Source organism: Asterias rubens, chromosome 5, assembly GCF_902459465.1.
Source record: "Asterias rubens chromosome 5, eAstRub1.3, whole genome shotgun sequence".
NCBI classification, from domain to species: Eukaryota; Metazoa; Echinodermata; class Asteroidea; order Forcipulatida; family Asteriidae; genus Asterias; species Asterias rubens.
In genome coordinates, this window is record NC_047066.1 from 1,940,529 (window position 1) to 1,965,222 (window position 24,694).

The 24,694-nt window shown below is 38.5% G+C and overlaps 1 protein-coding gene across 1 annotated transcript; it reads left to right on the forward strand.

Moving 5' to 3' along the window:
* Window positions 1-6: 6 nt before the first annotated feature.
* On the forward strand, window positions 7-23,179 carry LOC117290428 (E3 ubiquitin-protein ligase BRE1A-like). Its single transcript, XM_033771837.1, has 19 exons — window positions 7-55; window positions 703-849; window positions 2,466-2,633; window positions 3,860-4,127; window positions 6,057-6,236; window positions 6,797-6,909; window positions 8,105-8,320; window positions 9,086-9,211; window positions 9,798-9,971; window positions 11,358-11,493; window positions 13,696-13,817; window positions 14,167-14,411; window positions 15,378-15,462; window positions 17,140-17,322; window positions 18,423-18,551; window positions 19,067-19,276; window positions 20,499-20,639; window positions 21,379-21,480; window positions 22,680-23,179. The coding sequence occupies exons 1-19, from the start codon at window positions 44-46 to the stop codon at window positions 22,854-22,856; spliced, it is 2,934 nt and encodes a 977-aa protein (XP_033627728.1). The 5' UTR covers window positions 7-43; the 3' UTR covers window positions 22,857-23,179.
* The last annotated feature ends 1,515 nt before the right edge of the window (window positions 23,180-24,694 follow it).

Consider the following 24,694-nt stretch of genomic DNA (forward strand, 5'->3'; position numbering starts at 1 on the left):
GAATCCTTTCGACTGAGTCGCAAATGGCGCCCGCGGATCGCTCATGAAAAACAAAGTAATTTAACGAGTTTTATTGTTCTTTGTAGCTATTAAATTAATTTATTGAGGTATATTATGTATATTGAAGATAGGTGGGGTTTGTTTGTTTCGTTGAGGTTATTTAAATACCTGTAATTGAGCATGAAAAATTCGTGAGAAATTTTGTCTTTTTTAGATTCTGATCGTTTGATCAGTGAATGGTGATCAATAAAGAAATTGTGACCTTTCCCTGTCTGTGTTTCAATTTTCTTTTTTAAGGTGGGTGGTGTTCTGTGGTTAAACAAGATTGGGGTGTAAGTTGCAGGGAGGGTGGAGTTTTATGTGATGGATAGCTAGTAGTTGTGGGTTACTGAACAAAGCCTATTGTCTCTTGTTGGACGAAATAAGTTGATCAGCCTTTTTAAATATTTTTTTAGTGAAATCATGGAATGAAATGATGAAAGGTATTTAATCAATTCATGACCCACCCCCTTTTCTCCCTCAACAAAAACAACAACAACCCCCATCCCAGTTTAGGGGAAAGTTTTGGGCGTCAACATTCCTAGTTGCGATTGGCAGGAGGGTTACGTTATCGCAACTACAACATTCCATGATTTTCATTCCTGATAAACATCATTTCAAATTTCTAACTTTCCTTTCTTTTTTCTCATTTTCTTCTTTCAGACCAGCATGTCCAGCAAACGCAATGCAAGCGAGATTTCCTCCTCGCCAACACCTGGTGCGTCCACCAGTGTTGGCAAAGAGGGCACCGAGCCAGCGTCAAAACGCATCCACATTGAGCCAATGAGGCTTGGTGCTGTATCTTCACAGGTAATGATGAGGCCTACACAAACTAGGACACTGTTTTCTTTTAAAAATAAGTTTGACCAAAAAAGTACAGCAAAAATTGTCAAAATTTTTTTTAAAGGGAGTACAGCGCCAGTTACTGGGTTTAGATGAGGCAAGAGTTTCATAGTCTGCAGAGGATCTCAATAGCGCTCGCACCAATGACGTAACTTTTGCTCAAAATACCCGGCTCTCAGACAAACATGCCACAGACATATACGCAATCACTGCATCATCAACACCCCAAGCTCCACTAGTAGTGTAGTAGTGCTGGGCGAATAGTGAAATTTTGTTATTCGGATACTGCTGGCAAACTATCCGAAATTAATCGGATATTCGAATAGTTTTTTTGTCGCTAGAGGGCGCTTTAAAAAAATAAAATAATTTTTTTTTTTTTTGCAGCTAGAGGGCACTGTTCGTTTGTGAATGAGATCTTATGGGCGGATTGATATTAGTTTTAGACAGTCACTCGGTTCATTCATAAAAATGACCGGATCTAATTTAAAGATGGCGATTTGCTTTTTCTTTTGATCGTGATTGACTCTACGTGAAGGAAAACTTTGAACAAATTACGTCGGAAATGTCATTGTTATTGTTTTAACTCTTCACGGAGGTGAGCATAGTTAAATACTTAATTTATGCTGTTTTATGCTGTCTTAATAGAAGTTTCATAAGGATTTAGACCAAACATTCATATCAGTTGTCGCCCGAAGTCCGCGGATATTCGGATATTAAAGAATATCCGGTTACTTGGTTGTAAATTACAGAACTATCCGGTTTATAAATAGGTATTCGCGCCCTATGCGGATATCCGGTTAAGAAAAAAAAGGCATTCGCGGTTACGGATAGGAAAACCTATTCGCCATTAACCGGGTATTCAAGTAATTCGCCCAGGCCTATAGTGTAGTCAGTCGTGGGTAAGCCTACAACAATTTGGAGGTACGCGCGTTTGTGAAATTTGACACTTTTTTTCTGAGATCCGGGTACTTGGCTTCTATTTTTAGCATTAGTGTGGAATTCTATTTGGGGGCTTAAATATCCAAATCGGAGTATAAAGTTTCATTTGGGATTTGTCTCAGTACACCCCAAGTTGGAAAACAGCAATTTGGGAGAGTTGCTTTATTTAATGCACCAGATTGAGTCATTTTCCCAGTTGAGGTTTTTTGGTTTTATTTGGGGTATATTGAAGACTGCTTCCACCAAGACACTAAGAATGTTTTTGTTCCGGCCCAAATTTAGAATCGTTCAGAGTTCAGGTTTTTTTTTCTCAACAACCTATCGCATCCCTGTGTATGATGTATCATTAAGTGCAATGGACCCTTCCCATGAAATATGCTAATTACATTCACGCATGCGTACAGACCCTGTTGGTTGGCAACTGCCATAGAGTTGTGCACTAAGCAGATGCGCATTCGTGTCTGCGTCACGCACCCATTAGCCGTGTACAAAACAGCGCGATGTTCCCTCATTTTGCCAACCAAAACGTTAGTGCGCACACGCTACGTGCAATTTACATATATCATGGGAAGGGTCTATTGCCATCCAGTTGTAATCTTTCTTTATCAAGAAAAATCTCTTTCTTCTTTCTCCTTTGTTTGTAGGAAGAGATGGATGTAAAGATCTTGCGTTTCCAGAACCGCAAACTCGCTGAACGTCTCGAGATGCGCTCAGTGATGGAGAGTGAGTTACGGAATCGCATTGAGCGTCTTGAACAACGACAAGGAACGGATGAGATTGTGCTGGGCTTGATGAATAAATACTGGACTCAGGTATGAACTTAATGAATCTATCGCGCTTGGGAATCTTGACACTAAAGCAGGGTGTACCACAAAAATTGCCATAAAAATGGGCTTCAATTTTACACTGGCCAGTGGTCAGTGATTTTCAGTGTCAAGCCAGTAAACTCAAGAAAGGACAAGTTCGGTGGTCTTGTTTTGTTTTTCTTCTTTCAATTCAACCCACTTTCTTTTTAAAGAATGATGTTAAAATATTGCATTTGAGTCTCACAAAAACCTATTAAAGATGCTATGTCAGATTTTTGGCCCCAAACATTAAAAAATAGATTCTTTTGAGTGAATGGTATTTCAAAGAGTAACACCCGCTCTAACGGAAAAAAAGCTTAACTTTTACTTGTAATGGTCAGGAACCATGACAAAAATTTAAAACGTTTCTTATAAAACACGTAAGAATTGGTCACGTAATATATTGTTGGGATCCCGACAAAAACTTATTTTGAGCACTTTATTTCACTGCTACTAATAATTGGCGGACTTTTTCGAGCAATGGCTCAAATGAAAGCTTGTAACTTTCTCGACCCCAATCAAAATACCTATTGAATTTTAAATCAAAATGTTGGGGTCAAATCGGCCAAAAATCTGACATAGCATTTTTAGTGCTGCTGAGTAGCTCCTATAAAACAGAAGAGATCAATCTTTGCTTAGTGTTTGTTCAAATAAAGCAGTAAAGATGATAAAACTGTTCTCATTTTAATTCTTGTCTCTTTTCATTTTGATTCTTGTCTTGTAATTAAAGATCCTGAGCTTCAAGATCTGGTCTGTGGAGTTTCCCCAAAACTTTGAGCCTTATTGAGCCCTGATTATTTTTTTCTGAAGCCACTGTCGTACACATCTGGGCCCAATTTTATAGAGCTGTTTACCATAGAATGCTGCTTAGCAATTTTCTAAAATAAGTGGGGTACCAGTTGCAACAATGTTAACTTAAGTCAGCTGGTAATATGTATTTGCTAAGCAAGATTTTCGTACAGGTGCTTAGCCATTTTTTGTGTTTAAAGGGCTCATGAAATTGGGTTACTGTATGTTAGGCAAGTTCCGAAAAGGTGGCTTCGGCTACAGCTATGGCTAGATCGTGTGTGTCTGCGTATTCTTTGACAATGGCTGATTCGTTGATCTAGCCGTAGCTGTAGTCGAAATTGCCGTTTCGGACACGGCCTACTCTGAATGATTTGTTGATTTTATAAACTGTATTCTGTTCTCAGCTCGAAGAAGACATCCGCATTCTTCTCAAGAGGGTTGAAACGAAAGGCGTGTCAGTGGTCAAGAAAGAAAACAACCCAGACGTCAAGCCAGTCATTAAGGAAGAGAATGACCAGATGGAGACTGATGAGGCAACGGCGACAGCGGGGGATGAGACGGGGTCTGGAGCAGGGGATGGAACGCCTCAAGTTAAAGTCAAGGAGGAACCGTCTGAGATGGAGGTGGAAACGGAAAAGAAAGATACAGTTGTTGTCAAGGAAGAGAAGAAAGGTAAATATACAGATGCTATACGTTGAAAAATAACTTGCAAAAGGGTATTAAAAAAAATCGTTTTCGGTACAGTTTATATTTCAATTGAAATAGGGATGCTGTTCAACACTGAACTAGCAAACCGGTGTGGCGGTTTCAGTCTTCCGCCGTGTTCAGTTTTTTGGGACTCAATAAGGCACTAAAAATTGGTCGCCCTAAAAATTGACTATGTACTTTCGCTTGCTGTGCGCAGGCGTCGCTTGACGTAATAATACCGTATTTGGTCATTCGGAAAACTGAACACGGCGGAAAATTGAAACCGCCACACTGGACCACTTGGAGTGAATTCTGACTGGTCCTCTGGGTTTTTTCATTAGCATTTTGCCAGGAGACCACTGTTCTGAGAGAGAAAGCTGTTTGTTCTGCTGTTTACAGTGTTTTCCCTAACCCTTTTTGTAAAGATTTTCAGCAGTTCAAAATCTCTTTTTAGTAAAGAAATAGTTTAGGTCTTGTATAATGTGTACAGTGTTCAGTGAATGTTCTGAACTACAAAACCTGTTTTCTAATGGAGATTTTCATTAAATTTGAACCTTACTTAAGTTTATTTCTTTGTATCCTTAAAGACAGTGGACACTATTGGTAATTGTCAAAGACAAGTCTTCTCACTTGGTGTATCTCAACATATGCATAAAATAACAAACCTGTGAAAACTTGGGCTCAACCGGTTATTGAAGTTGAGAGAAAATGATAAAAGAAAAAACACCCTTGTTGGACGAATTTGTGTGCTTTCAGATAGAAATAAAAGACTTCTAGTCTTTTATTATTAGTGAGAAATTACCTCTTTCTTAAAAACTTTGTTACTTCAGAGGGAATCGTTTCCCACGATGTGTTATACTACCAACAGCTCCCCAATGCTCTTTACTAAGTAAGTTTTTAAGTAAATTTTTGGTTTGAGTAAATACCAAACGTGTACCTTCCCTTTAAATCACTTGGCTTTTAAATGTATTAGCTCTCCTGTGCAATACACAGGGACCACAGAAGTACCACACCTTCTATGTTAGCATTGGATACATTTTAGGCTAGAATTAGGTACCTTTTAGGTTAGCTACTAGGCACCTTCTAGGATACTGTTGGGTACGTTCTAGGATATTAATGAATACCTTCTAGGCTAGAACTAGGTACCTTTTAGGTTAGCTACTAGGCACCTTCTAGGATACTGTTGGGTACCTTCTAGGATATTAATGAATACCTTCTAGGCTAGAATTAGGTACCTTTTAGGTTAGCTACTAGGCACCTTTTAGGATACTGTTGGGTACCTTCTAGGACATTAATGAATACCTTCTAGGCTAGAATTAGGTACCTTTTAGGTTAGCTACTAGGCACCTTCTAGGATACTGTTGGGTACCTTCTAGGATATTAATGAATACCTTCTAGGCTAGAACTAGGTACCTTTTAGGTTAGCTATAGGGACCTTCTAGGATACTGTTGGGTACCTTCTAGGATATTGATGATTATATAACTGACATACAGATCCTTGTCATTTGATTGGTGGAACTTACTTCACGTGACATTCACTATTACTCCCATCCGCACCGGCGATCAAAAAGACCTATTCGCCCATGGGGAATAGCATTTCCCATTCAACAGTTAGGATCATCCTTGTTCCCAACGTTTTTATGCAGTACAGCGTCGCCACGCCGCTACTAAAACAAAGGAGCACCTGGCCTCGTGAAATGGAGCAGTCCAAATTTTACCTTGCGACAATATTCCTCCCATTCCACTCTGAGCCACTCAATATTAGTATAATACCTGCTAGGCCAGGTACCTCTAGGCTAATATATAGGGTACCTTTAAGGCAAGGACTGGGTGCATGAGGAAAATATAGTGTGATTAGTTATTGGTAAAATACAAGGAGCTTCAATTAAACTTCTTCCCCATCTTTTGCTACAGCTGAGACAGAAACCATCACCTCCTTCTTAGCAACCCTATCAAGCTGTGACCAGACTGAGATTGATCAACAGATGCAAGAACGCTGTAAATTCTCTAAGGAGGCTGTGACCAGATTAGTCAATTCCATCACTGAAATGCAGAACAGGTATAAGACGATGGCTGCAGACATTCAAAATAGAAGTAAGTATCTTCTTTACTGGTTCTGTTGTGTTTGGTGTTGTTTTTGTTTGTTTAAAAATAATATAATGCGCACATGTCCACCCTGCTGGGTGTTAAAGGTGCAGTAAAACCAAAAAAAACAAACGAAAGAAACAGACACAACAAAATTAATCCTTGAAAACCTGAGACATAAGATAAGTTTTAAAAAGAAAATGTAATGTTGTGGTACAAAGACAAGATCTAAGTTTAAGTGGTAGAGAGTTGCAGATGTGTGGCGCAGCTGAAGAAAAAGACCTGTCACCCCAGGAGTGTCGAGACTTGGGTTCATTGAGGAGAAGCATGGAATTGGATCAAACTGTTTCTTTCTTTTTGGGGTTTTTTTTTTGGTGGAAGGGGGGGTGTTTCTGTTCAAAGATTACTTTATTAAGAAACCTTGGCTTCTGAATCTCGAACCGAACTTGTTCTGATTCTTTTTTAATTAAAAATTTTAGGATAGGCATTTAATTTTTTTTAGTGTGCTTACATATGTTTAACCAATTTGAAGAAGTTCATAGAAATTGAGGTATTTGTCATTATTTAAGGTGATGTTGATGAAGCAGTGAAGGCAACTAATGCAGAATTGACCAATGAAAATCAACGACTCCAGGAAATGATCAACTCACTGCAAGAACAACATCAAAAGATGACGTTACAGGTGACATACCAGTATTTTGGAGAACTTTTGTCCAATATCTAGTCTGAATTTATAATAATAACCCATTTTTATACAGTGCTTTTCACACCCGGAGGGGGTCCTAAAGCGCTTCACATTATTAACCCCGGTCACTGGGCCTTAAATCACTCCTTAAACCATCTCAGCTCCCTGTTGGGGAGTATACAGCCTTGTGCAACATTAATATGCGCTACTCGGCTAAATCAATTACAAGAACCATCTCTGCCCTCACAGGTACCCATTCACCCCCTGGGTGGAGAGAAGCAATTATAGTTAAGTGTCTTGTTCAGGGACACAAGTGTCACGACCGGGATTCAAACCCACACTCTGCTGAACAGAAGCATCAGAACTTGAGTTCGGTGCTCTTAACCGCTCGGCCACGACTTATGTCTTAAAACATGAAATAACTACCTTTTGTTTACCTTTCTTAAGAACCTCATCCTGTTTCAAAAAAGAATAACTTAAGCCATTTTGGATTGGTTTGGATTTCCAAAATGTTTTAGAAACCCCCTTGGGATAATTGTTTTGGGAACGGTTTTGTTGTGAATAACATTGGCAAAATAAAGCCATGACTTGCATATAATAAATACATGCTGAATACATGTCATTTTAGCTTTATGTGATCAAGTTAAAATGAAAGTAATTGGCTTGAAAATTGGCTCAGACTTAGGCCGTATCTTGGCGGCTACGGCTACGGCTACGGCTGGATCGCCGCGTCGTCATGCATTGAAGTATAGGACGCCCTGAGCAACACCCCTAGCAACGGTCGTAGCCGCAGCCGTAGCCACCAATTCGGACACGGCCAAACTCTTCCTTCAAAGCAATGTTATTCTCTATATTTTTATATTGTTGTATAGACATGGCCTGTCGGCGTATATATGTTTTTTATTCTTAAATCCTTGTGCGTGTATCTTGTGCTATTTTTGTATCTGCCTGTTGTTTCATTTTTCACATTTTGGTGTGTTTATAAACTTGTGTGAGCAATGCAATTTCTTCTTTTGAAGATCAATAAAGTTTTCTTATGTCTTATGTCTTATGTCTTATGTCTTATGCCATTCCTGTAGACATGTTTACGTGTTCAAGTATTCTAATTGATCAAAGAACTACATGTGGTCATTTTTAGTTTTGATCATTTTTTTTTTTCAAGAATGACTTTTGTGTTCTTGTTAACCCACAGTTCACTGAACAGAGTGACAAACTAGGAGCAGCTGAGACTAAGTTAGCGGAAGCCCATAACCTGATAGAAGACCTTCGGTTTGATCTGAGTCAGGCACGGCAGAGAGCACAGAAACTTGAGATCCTCCTTGAAGAAAGTTACACTAAGCTCAGAAACGCAACTCTCATCCCTGGACATATATTTGGTGATGGCTCAGCAGGGCTCTCCTCACAACAAGTAAGAAAATGAATCACATTGTAATCATTTAAAAGTGCTGTTCCTTGAAGCCTTTATGGATGAACTAGCAGGCCTGGAATTTCATCTTTGAGAGGGCAAACCGATTTTCATTTTGCAAATGGCACATCCTTTAGAAAATCTTAAAGTCTATGACCATAGTTTGGATAAATGGTTAAACTGCCATTACTGGAAGTCACAATTAAGTGTTTAGGGAAATAAAGTAGATACCCAACACTGAGAAATTTTGCAACAAGCAGCAGCAATTTGATCTAATCCCCATTCAGCTAAAAAATGTAAAAGAATAAGCTGTTGTCTGAACTGAAACTTTCTCTTTTTCCAATTCTCAACCTAACATCTGTTAAAAATTGTTTCAGTATCTGCTGCTAAAAAAATATAGGTTTCCAAAGCGCCTTTAGCTACTGGGCAAACTCGGTGGTCTCGTGGTAAGACATCTGTTCTAGAATGGCAGAGGTTTTGGGTTCAAATGCCATACCACCTGAGTAATGTGCCTGTGGATTTGTTGTCGCCTGTCTCAGGGGAAGTCATTTATGCATACAGTGCTTAACCCACATTGGTTTGTATGAAAAAATATTCTTTATTCCTGGTGCAAACTTAACTAAAACATGCTATCTACTATTTCTGAGATTCAACAAATGAATGAATGTATCGTCACTTCTCAAATTGTTGATCTGGAATTTCACTTGAACTAGTTGTTTACAATTACAGAAACAAATTATTTCTAATGAACATTTTGTCATATTTCAGCTTCAGACTTTTGTCAACGAGTTGGAAGAGCACAAGGAGTTAGCAACAAACCGTCTAGTGGAACTTGAGAGGCTGCAGGAGAAACATCAAGAACTTGTTATGGAATCAGAACAACTCAAGATGGATGTAAGTCATTTTATAAAATAATGTTTCTTATTGTTTACTTCTAGTACCAAAACTACGTATAAGCTGTTTTAATTGAAGATGGTAGAGCATTCCACAACTTGGGTGAGGTGAATGAAAAAGCCTTGGAGCTTTAAGATTTAGTCCCTTGGATGCAGCTGATACCTGTTGAGAAAAGATGATGAAGACATTTTCAGATAGAAAATTTACATCTATATTCCATGTTCCATAATTTCAAGTAATATAACCTATAGTTTCAAGTAATATAACCTATATTTTCATGAAAATATATGTTATATTACATTAAATCATGGGTTATGAATGCTAAATGGGCCAACCAATCTTCATAGGCCATAAAACTAAACAAAATGGCAAGGAGCTATGTGTGAGTACAACAAATATAGGATGCATTTTATTCATACAATATATATAATCATTCATGGAAAACTTGACGGTTCCATTTTACTCAGCTTTGCCTCTTGAAATGGAACAGTCCAGATTTCAACTCATGATTTCATTATTTTATAATGTACAGATAGTATCCAATATTGTTTGATTTTGCAACGCCACATTTCTCATTGTCGTTCAGCTTCAACGTCTTCCTGATTCTATCGTCATGGATAGGGCACCCTATAAGAACCTTCAGTCTCAGTTCTCCGTACTCTATAAGGAGGCGCAAGAAATGAAGACACAGTTTGAAGAAACGAGGAATCTTCTTCAGCAGACGAAAGGAACTCATCTAAGACAGATGGAACAGATGGAGGTAGGAGGGAAATCAATCAATCAATCAATTAGTTTATTTCCACAGAATCAAAATAGAATCAAAGGCAATGTAAATTAGAGGTTTAGAGATAAATAGTTGTTTTATAAGATTAATTAAATAAAGAATAAGCATGGACATTCATGAAACTGTGGAGGTACTTATAAAGAAGCAAAGCTTGTAAGGTTATGGTTCCCTGAGCAAGCTATGCATTGAGCAGATAATGTTATTGATGTCTTGAGGAAGATACCACTCCAGGAAAAACTGTTCCTGAAAGGAAAGGTGTATTAAAAAAGGCTCAATTGCACAAGTTGCTAACAATGAAAGTAGTTACTTAGACAAGAACGAACAATGGACAAGAATGAACAAAGACAGGTCAGCAATGTAAGAAAGAAATACTTGTAGACTAATCTGAGTGACTACTATATACTGTCAGCTGGGTGGACAATACTCCATACAGGGCTCAAATACTGTCAGCTGGGTGGACAATACTCCATACAGGGCTCAAATACTGTCAGCTGGGTGGACAATACTCCATACAGGGCTCAAATACTGTCAGCTGGGTGGACAATACTCCATACAGGGCTCAAAATTTACAGTTGACCACAGGCCTGAGGCAATAGTTTTAGCATCAGACCAGTAAACCCAACACTAGACAAGTCCGATGGTCTTGTGTTTTACAAAATAGCAATACCACACTGTTGAATAACTTTTATTAAAATGAAATTGTCTTGGAAATGTTGCCTTTGAGCCTGTGGTCTTGTCGGGTTGAATTTGTTTTTGACATTTTCAGGGCTCGTACTTATCACTATCCTTCTCAACTTGCCCTGTAAGCTACTAAAAATTGTGCAGTCTTCTTTTTAATAAAAACATTTTTGTAAGTATAAATTTACTTTTGAGGGAGTGAATTTAATCTTATTTGACCAACATACTGGTTGTGATCGCTACCATTTATCAGCAGAGACATTTGTGCCAATGCATATCTATAATCTGGGCTATTACACTTCCTGGGGTCTAAAAAAAATGCAGAGTATACTATGGTATGGCCAACTAGCCTTCACAGTCTGCGCAACTACATTATGGAACAATCTACCTCTTCACATCCCTCAGGCTTCATCTCTTGAATCCTTCAAAGCCATTAAAAACTCATTTACTTCTATGCTAGGCTTAGTTGTTATAATTTGTGTTTATTTGTAGTTATTGCACAGCGCTTTGTAACTTTTGTAAAAGGCGCTCTAAATGTTATTTATTTTATTAGCCTGATGGGCTACTTTACAAAAAGTGCAAAGCCTAGTTTTGTAAAGGAAACATTCATTATCCTACAAACCAAGCTCCCTGTTTATTATGTAATTCTAACAATCTATCTTCTGTCTTTACGATTTACTCCAGAGTGATGAACTTGCTTGCCAGAAGAAACTAAGAACCGAAGTGATCCAGTTGGAGGACACATTGTCTCAAGTCAGGAAAGAATATGAGATGCTACGAATTGAGTTTGAGCAGAACCTAGCAGCCAATGAGCAAGCAGGTGAGTTATTAAACTGACCAATAATAATTAGACTGTCGTCTAAAAAGTGCCTGTCATTGTTTAAAGGATTTGGGTACTTGTTCAAAATGTCCACAGATTTACATTAAACTTACAGGGTTTGAAGATAATGATAGCGGAAAGCTTCCCTTTAAATATTACTTACTGAGGTGCTGTAGTATTTGAGAAATGAGTAAAACAATGTCATGAAAATACGTTAATGTAAATTATTAAAATAATTTTCATGACGTTGTTTTACTCATTTCCTCCAAACTACAGCACCTCACCACATAGTATTTTCAGGGAAGCTTTCTACTATCATTATCTTCAAACTGTGTAAGTTTAGTTTAAATCTGTGGACATTGTGTTTTTCGTCCTACAAAAGTTACATAGACCCTTTAAACAAAGCCATTTTATTAAAAAGTTTTTGTAGTATGAGACCTTTTTATGTAAAACATTTTTGGGTTGATGCTGTGCCGCATTCAACCACTGGTAAACTCAATAATAGCGATAAGTGTAGCTGTTTTTTTTTGTATGCATACACAACACACCAATGGGTTTACTCTCCATCGGGTGGACGAAGCAATAATGATTAAGTGTCTAGTTTAAGGACACAAATGTTAAGACCGAGACTCAATGTGTCTTATTCTTCCCCAGGCTAAAAAAGACACCGTGCAACCATCCAAATGACAGGAGCTTACATTTTGTTATAGGAACAAAATAAAAATTTATGTGTCAAACATTTGGTAGGGCCACTGATTTTCCGTTTCAGAAAAGTGCAAATTCCGTTTGGCAAAAACATGAATTCCGTTTCAGGCACAAAAAATTCCGTTTCATGTTTTTTTAATTAGATAAAAGGTTTTTTAATACACAGGGACACACTTATAAAAATCAATTTGAGATAAGTTGCACTGTTGACTTCGTAAAATGTTCATTTGAACTGACAAATTTCAAAAAAATACTTTATTTTTGTTATATTTATAATTGTGGATTATTTTGTATACTGCTGTTCGATGAAACAAAAACATGTAGCCAGGGTAAAAAGGTTGCACTGTGACTGCAGTATCAATGCACATGATGTGATAGACTTGATTCCAAGTCTAAAACTGCAGTTGATTCGCTGCATCAGCCACATTGTAGGCTAATGACAGGAGTGTATCCACAAGAGGGCGCTGTTTCAGCATGATCAAAGACTTGGGAACAAGTCTATGGACGTGACCGTTCTCCATCCACAAACAAAATGTCAGCCATTTTGTTTTCGCTTTGGCGACAGAATTTTGACAGTTTACGGTTTTATTTTAGACCTTTCCGAGATGAAAAAATATTGTATGTGTTCTTATAGATCATAGGTAAGCTAGTTTTTTTATTATTGTTGGTAAAAGAGAGGGAGAAAATGCAATTTGGGTGAACAAAAAAAGTTAAAAACGTGCCGCGAATAATATGCCCTTCGCTTAACCATGTTAACAACGTGTGTACATCATGTGTGTAAACATGGAGGATGGTGTGAAGTAGAACAGAATGATCCACGGTTACGATCTCGTACTTTTTAATGGTCTGATTTCTGATGCTTTTTTAGTTTAACAAAAAGAATCTTAATAAAGAATGCAATTTCAATAGTTTTGGCGTCAAGAAAAAAAAATAAAAAAAATTTGAAATCCCGTTTTCCGTTTGAAAGGGCGGATTCCGTGAATTCCGTCCGTTTTCCGCGATCGCGGAAAATCAGTGGCCCTAATTTGGGTTTGTTGTTATTGGTCAATGCATTACAGACAGAGCTCAATAGTTCGGCCTATTTTTCCTCGCCTACTCCAAATAAGCTGTGTCTGTATTTGTGGCCTTGGCTTTATCATCATGTGAACAAGTGATGAACCATAACTGATGAACCATAACCGTAGAGACATACGCCTTTTGGCGATAGTTATTATTTTTTAACTTTTCTGCTCTCCTGGGCACCCCACTGTTGTTTTACTTTGTTTTCTTAAATATGTTTAATGTATGTACATGTGCTTGTAAATGTGATTGCCCGAATAAATATTATTATTAAATATTAAGATTTTCAAAGTAATTCCCTTAGCAACAGTCACAGCAGTAGGCACTAATTCAGATATAGCCATAGTCACTTCAATACTTTGCCATACTTCTATTAACCATCAACACCCTTTGTGTTAGTTATAACATAGGTTTGTTATGTGATGGTTTTTTTCACAGGTCCAATCAATCGAGAGTTACGTCATTTAGTTTCAAGTTACCAGAGTCATAACACTCAACTCAAGGGAGAAATTAATCGCTATAGACATAAACTCAAAGAGGCTCAAGCTGAAGTCATGAAAGTAAGTCAATTGGGAAATGTGAAATCATTTCCTTACGAGATATGACGAAAAGCCTTTTTTCTTTGAATTATCCTTGACCCCATATCGTCCTTTTTAGTCTGTCTCATTCACTAAGTGTCCCTCTGTCCCTCTTCCCATCTTTGAACTTTGTGTTTCCAACTCAAAAGCACCACTACTCTAAAGAGATTTATGTACACAGTGTCATCACGAACTTTACTTGATTGTACTTCCACCATGCACAGTCTCGGGTCCTATTTCTCCAATGGTTTACAAACACAAAAGTGCAGACAACATTTGTTTTGTGTATGATGATGTGATTAAAAAAAACTATTGTCTTTCACTCCTCCAGCTTAAAAGTGACATGGCCTCTCATGGCCACAGTAGTAGCAGCTCAACCTCAAGTAGTAGTGGTTTAGACCGGAGGGAGGTAAGCCACGAGAAGGAACAGCAACAGAAACGAGAGGAGGTGAATATTCACCATGACGACCGGCGGGATCCGAGGGAGAAAGAGAGGGAAAAGGAACGAGGCAAAGAAGAGAAGAAAGAAATGGGGAAAGAAGCAGAGATCATCAAGGACCTCCGGGCTAATCTGAAGTAAGTTGCAAATCAAGAGAAAGTTGTTAGTTTGTGTTTGTGTGGATGATCTTCCCGTTAAAGCCATTATACACTTTCGGAACAGAAAAACAAAAAAGTTCACAGATTTACAAATAACTTACATGGTTTACTGAAGGTAATGGTGAAAGACTTCTTTTGAGATATTATTCCATGAAATGCTTTACTTTTTGAGAAAACAATAAAACAATTATCAATTCTCGCTAACAAGAATTACGGATTTATTTTAAACACATGTCATGACACGGCTAAATGTGCGGAAACAAGGTATGGGTTTTCCCGTATTTTCTCTTGACTCCGATGACCAATTGAGCCTAAATTTTCACATGTTTGTTATTTTATATACATGTTGTGATACACGAAGTGTGGGCCTTTGGACAATACTGTTTACCGAAAGTGTCCAATGGCTTTAAGGGAACTCGCCAAACTCCCACTTGTAAGGGGATATAAACACCAAGCTGGCAACAGCCAATCTCTCTCTTACAAACATTGGTTTTACGGCTATGATTATGAATTGCACAAATCAAGAAATTATGATTCAGTAACTAAACAACAATATTTATTTTAGTCATTGTGAAATCAGCGGTTAGCTTGGCAGGATTCAAACCCACAACCTTGTGATTACAAGTTCTATAGGATAACCACTGGACCACAGTGACCAGTTTAAACAGATGAGGAAGTTGAGGTTTCAGCATTTTATTTTTGTAAAACAATCATGCAACATTAGCACCTGAGTTACATGTTTTTTCCAATCTTTTTAGTTATTTAATTTCTTTCGCAATTGCAACAGGCCTTTTTTTAACGAGGTGCTCCAAGGTCAAATTTAGTTTTATGATGCACTTGTTTCCAATAGATAGAGTCCTCATGAAAGTGCGGGAAAAAGTGTTGTATATTGTCATTTTATTTGTTTACAAATTTAAGCGCGAATTTTGAACTTTTTCCTTTCAGAAAATCACAGGAAAATCAGAAAGAGATGAAACTTCTTCTAGACATGTACAAAGGCTCTGCCAAGGAGCAGCGAGACAAAGTTCAGGTACGTCAAATAGAGAAAGTCTCTAATCTTAGCACTAGTTGTACTGTTCGTCTATGTCAATCATCTTTATGTTCTAAAGTCGTTGTCTTTAGAGTAATTACTTAACTTTTGTTCTAGATAACTTTATATCAATTTGCATCCGCGATTTAGAGATAGAAGGTTATTTCGTTTAACCCTTACAACGATGTGTGTTAAAGGGAAGGTACACGTTTGGTAATTACTCAAAACAAATATTAACTTAAAAACTGACTTGGTAACGAGCATTGGAGAGCTGTTGATAGTATAAAACATTGTGAGAAACGGCTCCCTCTGAAGTAGCATAGATTTTGAGCAAGAGGTAATTTCTCACTAAAATAATAAGTCAGACTTCTAGCCAGAAGTCTTTTATTCCTATCTGAAAGCAGACAAATTCGTCCAACAAGGGTGTTTTTTCTCTCATAATTTTCTCGCAACTTCGATGACCAATTTAGCTCAAATTTTCACAGGCTTGTTATTTTGTGCTTATGTTGGGATACACCAAGTGAGAAGACTGGTCTTTGACAATTTACCAAACGTGTACAAACTTTCCCAAGTTCTGTGAAAAAGACCCACAGTCATATATACGATTCCAGTTGAATTCAAACACACGACCTTTACCATTCTAGAGTAGATGTTTTCAAACTCAACCACTGAGATTGCTCGGTAGCTAGAGGCAGTTCGAATCTTATATTTTTAGCATCAGGTACCTCAATGATTTAATGGATGTTAAATATAAGATTCGAACTGCCTCTAGCTACCAGGTAATCTCAATGGTCTAGTTGGCAAGACATCTACTCTGGAATGGTAAAGGTCATGGGATTGAATCCAACTCAAGTAATATGCCTGTGTGGATCTTTTTCACAGGATTCAGGACAGTACTGAATATACTCTTTAAACAGCCAATAAAGGATGATTTCAAATATATAGATGTTACAGTTTTCTAATAGCTGGGGTCCATCCAAGAAACAAACAAAAAATATAACGAGTCTCTTACCTCACGTTAAAACATGGTACAAATGGGTTTTCTCCAGAACGCTCCAAGCCAAATTTCTGAAAAACGTGGGGTCAAACAAACCCGCGCGACAAAGGAATCGTGACATCAGTGGCGGCTATTTGGTGTGGAAATGCCAAAGCTGGAGAACTCTGTTCAAAACCAATAGGGGAAATTCGTCACTGGCGTCCAGGGTCATTATAATAGATAAGCCGTTTTTGACTCTCGGCTGAAAAAGCAGCGCGGCCGGGTGCATTTTTGACTCTCGGCTGAAAAAAGCAGCGCGGCCGGGTGCATTTTTGACTCGAGATATTTATTACTAAATGCAAATTTTGAGAGTAAAATGGTTATTAACCGGTATCTGCGATGTCTATTTGGCCATAAAAAGGTAATAGTTGACATATTGAGATCATCCTTTATTGGCTCTTTAATAGATGTAAAATTTGCACCGGGGGTTCAGGGATACAGATATTATTTGTTGTTACACTAACACCGATGTGTGCAAAAGGCAAAATATACTCAGTACCTTCCAAAGTCCTATAATTTTTGAATCGGTTGCCGCAACTATTTCACAGATGTTAAATATACAGTGCTTTACACACATGGTTGTAAGGGTAAAACCAAATAATATAAACAGATAACATTCGATAATTTTTTCTTTTCTTCAGCTGATGGCTGCAGAGAGGAGGTCTCGTGCTGAGGTTGAAGATCTCAGGATGCGACTACGACACATTGAAGACAGAGAAAGACAAGAAAGTCGAAAGCTAGCGGATGAAGAAGCCATCAGGAAGATACGAAGCTTAGAGGAAACCATTTATCAACTTCAGAAGAAACTTGCGGATAGAAAACAGGTGAAATATCTTCCATTATCTATATAAGGATAGAGATGGCCTTGGTACATGTGTAATCTGATAGATAAAACAAGGAAGGTAGTGGTAACACTTAGATAATACTTACAATAGTGGCTTCTTATATATAGCTCACACCCATCACTCAGTTATGCTCATGGCGCTTCAACATTTAGTGTTTTTTTTGCAAGGTCGTCGTCTAGCCTGTTTCACTCCACTGCAGGAGGAAAGCCTCTTCACCAATTCTCCATCTCACTCTATTCTGCGCTGTCTGTTGCCAAGCAATGCCCCTGTATGTACTTAGTTCATCTCTCCATCTTCTGTTTTGTCACTCTCTTTTTCTTGTCCAAGGTAAGGTATTGTGAAGCATGAGACCAATTCCTTTACATAGTACCATGTAATGGTTTTCAAGGTGCTGTGGTGCAACATTCAGCCAATCAAACCAGCAACACCGGGGCGAACCTCTTCTCTTTAAAGCACACTTGGTTCTTTACGTGAATTACACAACATATGGGACCTACGTCTTTTCGTCCCATCGGAGGGACGCATCAATAATCAAATGTCCTGATTGGGACTCAAACTCACACCCTGCTGATCACAAACACCAAAGCAGGAGTCCGATTGGATAAGAGCACTGAACTCAAGCTCTGGTGCTTCTGTTCAGCAGAGTGTGGGTTCGAATCCCGGTCATGACACTTGTGTCCCTGAGCAAGACACTTAACCATAATTGGTTCTCTCCACCCAGGGGTAAATGGGTACCTGTGAGGGCAGAGATGGTTCTTGTGATTGATTTAGCCGAGTAGCGCATATTAATGTTGCACAAGGCTGCATACTCCCACCAGGGAGCTGAGATGGTTTAATGAGTGAAATAAGGCCAAGTGACCAGGGGTAATAATGTTAAGCGCTTTGGAACGTTTCCGGGTGTGAAAAGCATTATATAAAAACAGATTGTTATTATTATTATAAATACTAACTAATGACATTTACAAACTGCATGCGCTTTTTGTAGGAACAACTACTTCATCAGATGCAATGAAGGGGACTTGTCTTTGAGAAGATTGTCTTTGAGATATAATATTGAAGTTTTTTTTTTATGTTTCCAGGAGGAGGAAGCCTTATTATCGGAGATGGAAGTAACTGGTCAAGCCTTTGAAGACATGCAAGAGCAGAACACGAGGCTACTACAACAGCTTAGAGAGAAAGATGACGCAAATTTCAAACTCATGTCTGAGGTCAGGATTAACTCTTTTCTCTCATTTTCTTTTTAAAAAGCTTTGAAAAAACTCTTTGACATTTCAGCTCTTCCCTTTATTTTGGCATGTTGTGGTCTAGTTCACCAGACCCAAGCTCTGGTGTTGTCAGCAGCAGAGTATTGGTCCGAATCCCGGTCATTACACTTGTGCCCTTGAGCAAGTGATTAACCACAATTGCTTCATGAAAAGTTGGGAAGGTAGTGCATTCTGCTCTACCAGCCACTCTCCCAGTGGATGATACCCATGCATACATCTTGACTGACTGTGAAGGAAGTAACCCTACTTCAGCCCAGGAGTAGTGGCAACTTTCCTTGTGATGGTTGACCTGGGTCGACAGCCCAAATTGGTTAAGTGTAGCCCCACCTTGAAGTGGCCGTCCAGCCTTTTGAGTTGGGGCGAAACCTCATTAACAAAAAAATTAATAACAAAAATAAGTGCCAAATATCATGCCTGTATGAAGTTATTACATTGCATTTTTACTTTTTTCCTGATAGAGGATAAAATGCAATCAGATACACAAACTCCTACGCGAAGAGAAAGATGTCTTAGCCGATCAGGTGGCTACGCTACAGACCCAAGTAGATGCTCAGAATCAAGTGGTCCGTAAACTGGAAGAGAAGGAGAGGATCTTGCAGAATAATCTCTCTACTATGGATAAGGAGATTAGTCTACGACAGCAATCATTGGAACTCAATAAAAGAAAGGTAGCTCTCAATTATAGCTAGTCAATTTTATTCATTTTATTTGATTTGGGGTTGAACAGAGAAAACTTGACTAGTTTGGGACTTGAATCAACAACCTTCGGATTAACGTGTTGGCACTCTATAAACTAAGCTATCTAGCCCTATGTTGGTGGTCTCTCTATTTTGTCAATATCTTTGTTCGGGGGTGCCAATTTATTTGTTTAAAGGCAGTGGACACTATCGGTAATCACTCAAAATAATTGTTAGCATAAAACTTACTTGTTAACAATCAATGGAGAGCTGTTGATAGTATAGAATGTTGTGAGAAACGGCTCCCTCTGAAGTAACGTAGTTTTTGAGAAAGAAGGAATTTCTCATTAAAAATATTTGAATTTGATTTCGAAACCTCAAAATTAGATTTTGAGGTCTCAAAATCAAGCATCTGAAAGCACACAACTTGTGCGACAAGTATGTTTTTTCTTCCATTATTCTCTCGCAACTTTTTTCTCTCGACCAATTGAGCACAAATTTTCACAAGTTTGTTATTTTATGCATATGTTGAGATACACCAAGTGAGAAGACTGGTCTTTGACAATTACCAATAGTGTCCAGTGTCTTTAAGGAAGGGTGTTCTGGCATACACAGAGCTGTGTGGACCTTTACAAACATGGACAAAGGTCCCCACAATGTTAAACTTGGTCCCCGCAAGGGGACCTCAGAGATGGTAATAATGGAACAACAGTAGCAAGTCTCCACAACTATGTGTACAACAAGTATGGGTGAACTTTTAGTAATTACTCCACAAGTTAATACTTACTTGGCAAAGAGCATTGGAGAGGTGTTGATCAAACATTGCTTGAAATTACCCCCTTTGAAGTAATGTATATTAGAGAAAGAGGTGATTGTTCACCAAAATAATTTCAATTTGAGAAGCCTTTCTCAGGCATCTAAAAGCACACAATTCTATGTAACAGGGGTTTTTTCTTTCGTTATTTTCTACCAACCTTGATGACCAATTGAGCCCAAATTTGTACAGGTCTGTTATTTTTTGCATATGTTGGGATACAGTTTGCGCCCGGTTGATCAATCCATAGCAGTAGACTCATATTAAAGAAGAAAGGTGGGCCATGTTTAAGTGACACGACTCTCTCTGAGGTTTGCTATTTACAATGATTTTGTTTGTTTCTCTAAACTTGTTTTACAATTTTGACAATTAAGAGACTATTTCTTCTGACTCTTCCAGGCTCTTGATAACACCCAATCAGCAGCCGACTTAAAGATGCAGCTCGACAAGATCAATGGACGAATTGAAGAACTTCAGAGATTAGTGAAAGAAAAGTCGAGTGCAGTCGAGCAAGAGAATCATAAATTCCGAAGGGCCCAGGTACGCAATACAAATGACTCTCAATTGTCTGCTGTTGTCTGATTCCCTGTATACCCATTGATCATTATATGTTGTATTTTTTTATAAGAAGGGACCAGGGCCGAATTCTGCGCTTACGGTCCGAATTCTGCGATTACCGCAAAATTTCTGCGCTAGTAAAGTGAAGTACGCATACACATGTGCATAAGCAAAGATTCCCTGCTAACAAGTTAAATAGGCTTCTCGTAAGCTAAGATTTCCCTACCTTCGTAAGTGCCGATTCTTTGCTTACAGTAGGCAGAGCCATTAAAATTGGGCCTCGACTGTTTTCGTCCTCGCAGCCTCTTTTGGGTTTCATTGGGAGTTAAAGCAGTATTGGTCTAGCAGTGAAAACTGTGTCAGGATGACACAAAGGTTTTAACTTCTATGTGTCGTGGCCAAGCAGTTATGAGCACTGGACTCGAGCTCTGATTAGTAGAGTTCGGGTCTTGGTCGTGGCACTTGTGTCCTTGAGCGAGATACATTTAACATAGTTGCTTATATCTTCGGATGGGACAAAGCCATAAGTTTCCTGTACTAGGAAATCTCCCTCGTTGAAAGATAAACAAGTTGGAAGCTCTGCCCCACCCATTTGGTTTTTTGTGTAATGACTATTTGCACGCTGCTTAAAAATAACCACAAATAATTTCTTACCTATGGTCTCGAACAAGGAACAAAACATCATTTGTTTCTATGAAGATTGTTTTTGTTTATTTTGCAGGAAGAATCTCAACATCTTAGGAGGAAAGTAGAGCGATATAAGAGGATGGAGCTAGCAAGTAGCACTGATGAGGTGCTGATGGAAGAAATTAGGACTTATAAGGCAAGTAGTGCGTGGGGGGGGGGGGGGGGCATAAAACCCCAATGCAAGTTAACATCCATTAATTCTTGTGGTTACCCATTGCTAAAATATAGGATTCAAACTACCTCTAACTACCGGGCTAGCTTGGTGGTCTAGTGGTTAGACATCTACTCTAGTAATGCAAAGGTCGTGGGTTCAAATCCACAAAATATTTATCTTGAAAAGATAAATGTATGTTGTTAATAAATTATTGAAGCAGTTTAGCAACTTACAAAATCATTTACGAATGTTCTCTAAGTGTGAAGATCTGGTGAATTTAGAATATTTGGAGATGTCAACACCCTCAAATAAAATGGACTAATCCAGGCAGTCCCAGCAATCATAAGCATGCAGCTGGGCTACATATCAACAACGGTTGGTTCAAATCTTGTACATATATATGTAGGGGCAAAAAGATTATTGGTTTTGTATGCAGAGCTTCGACCTGTCCGCCTCGTGAGAGTCAAATGAGATTATTTTAAATGTAGGTGGCAAATTTGAAGCATTGAACCCCTTCTAACACCCCCCTCCCAAATTAAGTGCTTGTCACCCTCTGCAGGCCTTGAACTTCCCTAGTGCAGGGGCACAGACAATTTCCCTCCTGTGAGGGGTACTCTTATGAGGAAAATTAAAATTACTTTGCAAAGGGCACCACAGCCAAAAGACTGACAGCAATTGCTGTGGGTGCCGTGGGTTATTTCAATGCCTGTATCAGTGTGGTGTAAAAGCAAATATATCCAATGCAAATTATTAGGTATTTCAAAGGCAGAGGACGCTATTGGTAATTACTCAAAATAATTGTTAGAATAAAAACTTACTTGGTAACGAGCAAAGGAAAGCTGTTGATAGTATAAAACATTGTGAGAAACGGCTCCCTCTGAAGTAACATAGTTTTCGAGAAAGAAGTAATTTTCCATGAATTTGATTTCGAGACCTCAGGATTAGATTTTGAGGTCGAGAAATCAAGCATCTGAAAGCACACAACTTCGTGTGACAAGGGTGTATTTTCTTTCATTATTCTCTCGCAACTTCAACAACCAATTGAGCTCTAATTTTCACAGGTTTGTTATTTTATGCATATGTTGAGATACACCAAGTGAGAAGACTGGTCTTTGACAATTACCAATAGTGTCCAGTGTCTTTAAACCATTTTAACAATTTCTTCTGATCTTCTTTCACAGGAGCAACTTACTTGCCCATGTTGTAAAAAAGGCCGGAAAGACGTGGTACTGACCAAGTGTTTCCACGTATTCTGCTTTGAGTGTATAAAGACTCGGTACGAAACGAGACAACGAAAATGTCCCAAGTGCAATGCAGGCTTCGGTGCCAACGACTACCACCGCATCTGGTTATCGTAATTTAGTTTTTACCTCTTTTGAATTTGTATTTATTTTATTTTAATTTGATGTTTCAAGCATTTTTATGCCAGAACCTCCTCTCAGGGCCCAATTTTATAAAGCTGTTTAGCAGAAAATGCTGCTCAGCAAATTTCTTTGCTGAGAAGGAAATTGATGCGGCACCTGTGGCATCAGTATAAACTTGATGGAATGTTGGCTTGTAATCTTTTTCTGCTCAGCAGGATTTTTCTGTGCTTAGCAGGATTTTGTGCTATCAGGCTTTATGAAATAGGGCCCAGGGCTTAAGCATGTGAAGCTGTTTGCTTATACAAAGAATATTGCTTAGCAAAATACTAAGCAGGAAAAAACAAGGGACCAGACACTAACGGTACATATGGAAAGGTACAGGTATTTTGGCTGGTAACCTTGTTCTGGTATAAAGTAATTATGATTTTGAGCCAAGCTATTTTTCCTGAGAATTATTTTGTGAACGAATTATTTCTGCTTAAGCAGCTCTTGGCTTTTGGTTTTATGCCAGCATTGCCATGGCAACATATATGTGTTTCTTTTGTTTATCGTGTCCTAAACTTGGCTTCTCAACTTGAGTCTATTTCAACCTTGCAAAACATTTTTTTATTTAACAAATGCCTGCATTACTAGAATGAGTGTAGTTCCCATCTCGGTAATTGCAGAAAAAACTTGGTGTCAGATTAGTCTGTACATTGCTTGCATGAAAAGTCAAAGGTCAATACCATTACCATGTTGCGGGTCACATGATCCTGTTCAGGTAATTTTCTTTATGGTACAGCAAATTCTTTCCAAGTGACCACATACTGGGCCCAATTTCATGGCTCTGCTTACTGTCGAATTCTGCGCTTACGATAACCATTCCCCCATGGCAGGGCAAAGGCAAATTTCTGCGCTAGCGATGTAAGCGAAGAATGCCTAGTAATGTGGAGTATGCAAGCCAAAATTGATTGTAAGTGCATAATTCTCTGCTTCTGCAAGCGCTGATTATAAGCTTATGGTAAGTAGAGCCATGAAATTAGGCCTTGATCAGCAGGTTATGGCCGAGGGGTCCAGCACACAGAACCCAAGTTCTGGTGGCTGAATCATCGGTCATTTAGAGTGTGGGTTTAAGTCCTTGGCCCAGTTTCATGGTTCTCCTTTACCGCACATAATGAAGGATCATGTACTTTACAGAGAGGCGTAACGCAGAATTCCATAGTAAGCAGAGCCATTATACTGGACCCAGGGCGCAATTTCATAAAGCCTGTAAGCACAAAAATTTGCTTAGCATAAAATTTCTTCCTTAATAAAAACAGGATAACCAACCAAATTTTCAGGATAAGCAAACAACAACTGAATGCCAAAATTAAAGTTTGGTTGGTAATCTTGTTTTTTTATCAAGGAAGAAATTTCATGCTAAGCAAATTTTTGTGCTTACAGGCTTTATGAAATTGCCCTGGACCAAGGTCATGACCTTTTCAGCAAGTCACTTGCTTCTCATCACTTGTTTCTGGTCATGTCTAGTCGCTCAGGCGTACTTGCTCATGGCTGGCCTTGTGACCTTTTGACCTTGCATGCAAGCAGGTGTCGATTTCACAAAGAGTTAGGACTTGTCTTATCTCGAGTTAGGACGAGGAGTAATCTTAAGGTCTGCATGCTACAGTGCAAGGTTGGGACTCGTCCTAAGTCCTAAGATTAGTCTTAAGTTAGGAAGAGTTTTGTGAAATCGACGGCAGGCTACAGAATGTATAAATGATATGTATATAGATTAGAGTTTTTGTTTTATAGGATATACATGTAGATTAAATCTAGATGTTTGTCTAGGATATATCATGACGTAAAGATTTGAA